General features: G+C 25.9%; 1 protein-coding gene across 1 annotated transcript in view; it reads left to right on the top strand.

Annotated features, from left to right (window-relative positions):
- LOC111627882 (F-box only protein 21-like) overlaps positions 1–7,119 on the top strand; it is a 33,727-nt gene continuing 26,608 nt past the window's right edge. The window contains exons 1-3 of the mRNA XM_023371563.1: positions 1–149; positions 217–372; positions 1,844–1,986. Of these exons, the coding sequence (XP_023227331.1) occupies positions 137–149; positions 217–372; positions 1,844–1,986 (312 nt within the window). The 5' untranslated portion in view covers positions 1–136. The remainder of the gene's footprint in view (positions 150–216; positions 373–1,843; positions 1,987–7,119) is intronic.

Raw genomic sequence — 7,119 nt, 5'->3', positions numbered from 1 at the left:
TTCATTTTAAAAAATATTTTGCAGATCAAATAATTTAACAATTAAATACTATGCCCAACGAGTTCTTAGATATATTCGTCACGAATGCCTTCAAATCACTTGGAAAAATTTTCTTAGCCTTCCTTCTTCTTTACAAATGCTAGAGAAAGGTAAGATTATGTTTTAATTTTAAGTATTATTAAAATAAACAAATACATTATTATCATTATTATTTAGGTGCAATATTATTAGCTCAGTGGTGTCAACCTACTGAAAGAATATCTGAAGATGATGTCATATCACAGTTGGAATATTTAACACATTTAACGAAAAATGAATTACAAATAAGGCATCCAAAGCATCCTTTATTGCAAACAGAATTAATTAGAAGAGGTAATAAAATTTAATATCTTAATTATAAAACTCTTTTCTCAATTTTCAAAATAGTAATTTTTACAGATTTGAAAAATACCTTATTAATCTTTAATTTTAAGAACTTTGAAAGGTTGAAATATTAAATATTTATATTACATTTTTGAGTAAATGTTCAAATAATTAGTCAATAACTGATATTTTGTTTATTTTAATATATTTAAATTTAATATTAAATTTAAACATTAAACACTCTGCAAAATATATTGCTGTCTACTTATAATATAGCACATATTACTAATTTACTCTGTTTTGATAATATGAATGGAAACAAAAATAATTGTTAAAATATTTATCTTGTCATTTTTAGTAAAAGGTTTAATGATATAAAATATAATTTATTTATTCCATTCTGTATTTTAAAATGCTATAATAATGCAAATAAAGCTAGCAAAATCTTAGAAATTTAATTAATAACAACAATTTGATTGTTTATTTACTACAATCATATCTTTTCTATTTTTTTTTTTTTTAATTCTAAATTCAAACTTTAATGTAAGTAGTTTTAAATCACATGATTATTTTTTTCATTAATAACAATATGATTTGTTCAGTAAAGATCATTTTAATTTCATTACAATAGAATAAAATAAATGTTATAGTTTTGGAAATGTCAACCAGATTTTTTATTTTGCGCATGTATTCTTAATTGACAATCTATGTCTCTCAGTGTACAAGTGTACTCTTACTAATCCAAACTTGTGCTGCACTACTGCAAACTATGCTCAATCCAGACCCATTTTATTCATTTTTCTACTAAATACCCTGCTGAAAATGAAAACAAGTTATAGATTATTTTAAAAAAACTGACAAAGTTTTGAAATTAATGTGTACTACACATCTTACATTTATATATACCCTTATTAATAAAAAAGATTTTGTACAATAATTAGTTTGGATTAGTGAGAGTGCATTGCATTTATGATATGCTTGTGGAGATTATATTATTAGAAAATGGCACCATATATACTTTGAAGTGTGATAATTTAATAAAGCAGAGAATAGTTGCAAATAGCTATATTATACAATCTTCAAAAAACTGGTTAGATAGTCAAAGAGAACACTCACCAAATCCAAGATCCAGCAGAATAGAAAAATTTTACTGGATCTTCATGTTGGGAGTGTTATCTTTAAATAGCTATATAATTGCAATGTGAAGCAATAACTTATCAGTGTTCAGTTGAAGTATGGTTCTCTTTAGCAGATCAAATGCTAATGATACAAATTTTAAAAAAGTAATTTTTATTTTAAGTTATTAATTTCATAAAATGAAGTATATTTAGTAACAAGCAAAGATATTGACTTCAATTTAAAATAAAAACAAACTAAAACTGTGAACCTCATACTTATGCAGATATTTTAATATTTTTTTATATCTTCTTTTTGAATTAAAAAATGAGATCTTGAAAAAATATTTAAAATATAATTTCAGATGTGTCATTGGAAAATTCACTTTGGCAACCAGCTGACTGTAGAAGTATTTTGTCTTGTATTACTACTGTTCTTTTTAACCAACAAGAATTTAATGGAAATCGTGATGACTATTATTCTGCTCTGAATTCCTATATCGATCAGGTATTTTTTGTTAAAATAGTATTTATGGTGGTGATAATTAAATTTAATTTAGTTTCAATTTAAAATATTTAGAAGTTTTGAGTTTTATAAATATGTATTAATATTAATATATTTTTATTGAAACTGTAAAGGATTTCTTCCATATTGTAATAAAAATTCCTAATAATTCCATTCAGAACAAATTTATACACACAAGATAGGGCAATTAAGTTCTAATTGTGTATGAATTTAATGGAAGATATTCAATATTTTCATATTAGAATGAAACAGTAAAACAGCAAAATCGTATTTGGGACAAGACTGTCTTGGAGACTCACTACTAAGTGGAATCAATTTGATGCTCAAGACAGGTCTTGTTCTCATTCTCCAATCTTCTTTGGTATCACTGCTTTTGGGCATAATCGTTCAAACAAATGCATTGTGGATGACCTCGTGGCCATGACCACGAGGTCATCCACAATGCATTTTCAATGAAATTAACCTATCCAATTTCAAAATTTCTCTCCGTTATGTGTTAGCCCAGGTTGAACTTTTGTTGATGTGTAACGAAAATTTTCCCGTATTTGAAAAAATAATCATGGCTATTGTATCACCCAAAATTATTTTTTTATTTTGCACAAACAATATACAATTTAACCCAATTATAATGTCATCGGATGTAACAACAACCCTAATATAATATCAAATTTTTATTGGTCCCATGATTTTAAAAATCCTACTTGTAACGACATAAAATCCTGTTTTAATGTCATATTTGAAACACTCCCAAATTTACAAAATTAGATTACAAATTTTATTTAACAAATAAAAATACTACATGTTCAGTCCTAGGGTCAGAGTCCACTTCCTAGATTGACTGTGGGTGGCACTCTCACCACCTGACTTTGGTTTGCCTGTTTATAGAAGAGGGTTGCCATTTTGTATTTTATTTTGACTCTGTTCTCGGTCCCCTGAGTACCTACAAGTCTGCATTTTTTATTCGTGCATGATTTGGACACCTAATACTCTGTGCCAAATTGCAACTCCTTCATACTTCTAAGTTGGTAACATAGCAGGCAGTACGATTTTATAAACAAGACATTCTTGTCAAAAAAAGCTTTAATATTCAAAATAATCTCATTGAGAAGATAATTTTTGCACTTATTTTTATAGCAAATGAATTATGAAATGTGTTAAATATGTAATGCCTCTATATTTATATACAAGATCAATGATAGATATTGAAACCAAAACAAGAACAAAGTTTAATATTTCTAATTTAATCAACCTACTTCATTTTTTGACATAATCCTCTTCAGGTTCAATACAGATATGCCAATACTTAACAAGTTTATCAAACCCATTTCTGTAGAAATCTTCAGGTTGTTCTCATAACCATTTCCTTGTGGCAACTTTTAAGTCTTCATTACAGGTGAAATAACTTCCTTAGAGATGTTGTCTCTTGAGAGTACAAAACAACTAAAAGTCTGAGAATGCCAAATCTGAGTTATAAGGAGGATGGTCAAAACCTTCACACCTGCATTTCTGTATAGCTTATGATGTGAAAACGCTGGTATAGAGTCTAGCATTGTCATGCTACAGAATCATTGGTTTAGTCCACAATTCGGCATCATAAACTGCCACTAGTCTTTCATGAAGTTCTTTGAAAGACACACATTCACAAATTGAAAACTTTATAACTGATCATTATTTAACATATAAAGACCAAATGAAAAAGTATCATCCATTTTAAACATAATTAAATTCAAACTAAAACATGTTTGATGTTCTACTACACATTAGTTAGCTAAGGAAACAAAGAATCATTTTTAATATAAAATACAGAAGAAACTAAGTACTCTTCCTTTCTGTCCTGTCCAATCACCAGGAACAAAAAAGTTTTCCTTTGCAGAGACAACCTTTTATTAGTGGCTCTGTTGTTTTACATAATTTTACAGAGGCATAGTTTTTAATAAAAGGTTGTCCCTGTGAAAGAAGACTTTTTTTTTTTTCCTGGTGATTGGACAGGATAGAAAGGAAGACAGTTTAGTTTCTTAGTATATTCACAATGTAAAATACTTGTCTTCCTTTTAATTGAAATAAACAAAAAATGACCTTCAATAAACTGTTTTCTAGATAACAACTATGTGAAACCTCCATGCACTTGCATGGAGGCACTACATATTGAATGGCTTATGTATTGTTAAATTTGTTTAAATTTATTTGTCGTGTTGTAATCATTTTGTTTAATTTTCTCATTCAAATGTGTAATAAATTTAAATTTAACCTCCAGAACTTTGCCAGGACCAGTAGAATTCTCTTGAACTTTGTTGAAGGGATACACAACCATAAGAAATTTTAAGCTCCCAACTTATATCAAAATAAACATGTTTCAATTGTAAAGGTGCTTGTTTCAGTATGTCCACTACCATCCGCATAGCATTCTAAACACCTTGTACTGTACATCTTGACTTGAGTCTAACCAACTCTCCCCTTTCCTGGTCGGCAATCCTTATATATTGCTATGTCTGTGATTTGCACAATATAAAAATCTTTAATGTGACTTTGTATGAATTATGAATACTGCATGATGATTGTTTCTGCATACAAAATCATTTATCTTGTATGCAGAAACAATCATATTAGGAAGTTGTCATAGATATCTGGAATTTTGTTTTATTTGTTTTTAATTGGGTGCTACTTGTGGTTGGATTTGTATTGCTCGAGGGTGAGTACTGTGCTCACCCTACATATTTTTGTATTCTTAATGATTTGCTTTGAGAAATTTTACTAAGATCAGGAAGTTTTGTTATAAGTAATACAAATTTTAATGTTTATTTTACTTTACTTCAGTTATAATATATTAAAAGTAGAAACAGAAAATAGATATCTAATCAGATTGATAAATACAGAAATACAATAACTGAAATTATTGTTAAACATAATTATAATTTCTATTCAAGTTCTGCATCTGTTTAGTCTTGATTTTTAAAATTGCATTGTTTACAGATTGTTATGTGGGATCTGCAGATCAGTGCAGTAGGCTACATGTTACACTCTTGGATGCTGGTTTCCTATTTTTTTTTTTTTTTTTTTTTTTTGGATAATATGTACACTTTTCTCTTGATACTGATGGAGGATCTGGTTTCTTCCTCAACGCTTCTAGAATTTTCATAGAGATTCTCACTGTCAATGTCTCCATCCTACATTTGATTCCTCAGACTCCTCAAGCCATTTCAGAAACATTTCATCATGTTTTATAATAGTATTTATGTGCAGTATCACTTTGCAATTAGAATAATGCCACTTCAAATGCAAAAAACAAGACACTGATTACTCATGGGTGAGTGCTGCGCAAACTTGTCCAACACAACCAAAACAGACTGCGCCAAAAGCTTTAGTGATCACTGTTATTCCTGATTCTGGTATCTTGTCGAAGGGGATACTCGGGTAGAAAGGTAGGTGAGAGAGTTTGGCCACAAAACTTCCAAGAAGCCCAAGTTACTCACATTTTAAAACGAAAGGTGAGTGCAGTCCTTCTCCAAGTAACAGCTGGTTAACCCCTTCTCAGTCACTTCCTCATTCCATATATCCAGTGGTGATATTCAGCGGGTTCGCACAGGTTCGGCCGAACCTGTGCGAACCCGCTGAATATCACCACTGGATATATGGAATGAGGAAGTGACTGAGAAGGGGTTAACCAGCTGTTACTTGGAGAAGGACTGCACTCACCTTTTGTTTTAAAATGTGAGTAACTTGGGCTTCTTGGAAGTTTTGTGGCCAAACTCTCTCACCTACCTTTCTACCCGAGTATCCCCTTCGACAAGATACCAGAATCAGGAATAACAGTGATCACTAAAGCTTTTGGCGCAGTCTGTTTTGGTTGTGTTGGACAAGTTTGCGCAGCACTCACCCATGAGTAATCAGTGTCTTGTTTTTTGCATTTGAAGTGGCATTATTCTAATTGCAAAGTGATACTGCACATAAATACTATTATAAAACATGATGAAATGTTTCTGAAATGGCTTGAGGAGTCTGAGGAATCAAATGTAGGATGGAGACATTGACAGTGAGAATCTCTATGAAAATCCTAGAAGCGTTGAGGAAGAAACCAGATCCTCCATCAGTATCAAGAGAAAAGTGTACATATTATCCAAAAAAAAAAAAAAAAAAAAAAAAAAAAAAAAAAAAAAAAAAAAAAAAAAAAAAAAAAAAAAAAAAAAAAAAAAAAAAAAAAAAAAAAAAAAAAAAAAAAAAAAAAAAAAAAAAAAAAAAAAAAAAAAAAAAAAAAAAAAAAAAAAAAAAAAAAAAAAAAAAAAAAAAAAAAAAAAAAAAAAAAAAAAAAAAAAAAAAAAAAAAAAAAAAAAAAAAAAAAAAAAAAAAAAAAAAAAAAAAAAAAAAAAAAAAAAAAAAAAAAAAAAAAAAAAAAAAAAAAAAAAAAAAAAAAAAAAAAAAAAAAAAAAAAAAAAAAAAAAAAAAAAAAAAAAAAAAAAAAAAAAAAAAAAAAAAAAAAAAAAAAAAAAAAAAAAAAAAAAAAAAAAAAAAAAAAAAAAAAAAAAAAAAAAAAAAAAAAAAAAAAAAAAAAAAAAAAAAAAAAAAAAAAAAAAAAAAAAAAAAAAAAAAAAAAAAAAAAAAAAAAAAAAAAAAAAAAAAAAAAAAAAAAAAAAAAAAAAAAAAAAAAAAAAAAAAAAAAAAAAAAAAAAAAAAAAAAAAAAAAAAAAAAAAAAAAAAAAAAAAAAAAAAAAAAAAAAAAAAAAAAAAAAAAAAAAAAAAAAAAAAAAAAAAAAAAAAAAAAAAAAAAAAAAAAAAAAAAAAAAAAAAAAAAAAAAAAAAAAAAAAAAAAAAAAAAAAAAAAAAAAAAAAAAAAAAAAAAAAAAAAAAAAAAAAAAAAAAAAAAAAAAAAAAAAAAAAAAAAAAAAAAAAAAAAAAAAAAAAAAAAAAAAAAAAAAAAAAAAAAAAAAAAAAAAAAAAAAAAAAAAAAAAAAAAAAAAAAAAAAAAAAAAAAAAAAAAAAAAAAAAAAAAAAAAAAAAAAAAAAAAAAAAAAAAAAAAAAAAAAAAAAAAAAAAAAAAAAAAAAAAAAAAAAAAAAAAAAAAAAAAAAAAAAAAAAAAAAAAAAAAAAAAAAAAAAAAAAAAAAAAAAAAAAAAAAAAAAA

The sequence above is a fragment of the Centruroides sculpturatus genome, unplaced genomic scaffold, assembly GCF_000671375.1.
Source record: "Centruroides sculpturatus isolate CEXI.00-Female unplaced genomic scaffold, Cexi_2.0 scaffold335, whole genome shotgun sequence".
NCBI lineage: Eukaryota > Metazoa > Arthropoda > Arachnida > Scorpiones > Buthidae > Centruroides > Centruroides sculpturatus.
The sequence above is the reverse complement of the archived record's forward strand: the minus strand, read 5'-3'. Positions and strand labels throughout refer to the sequence as shown.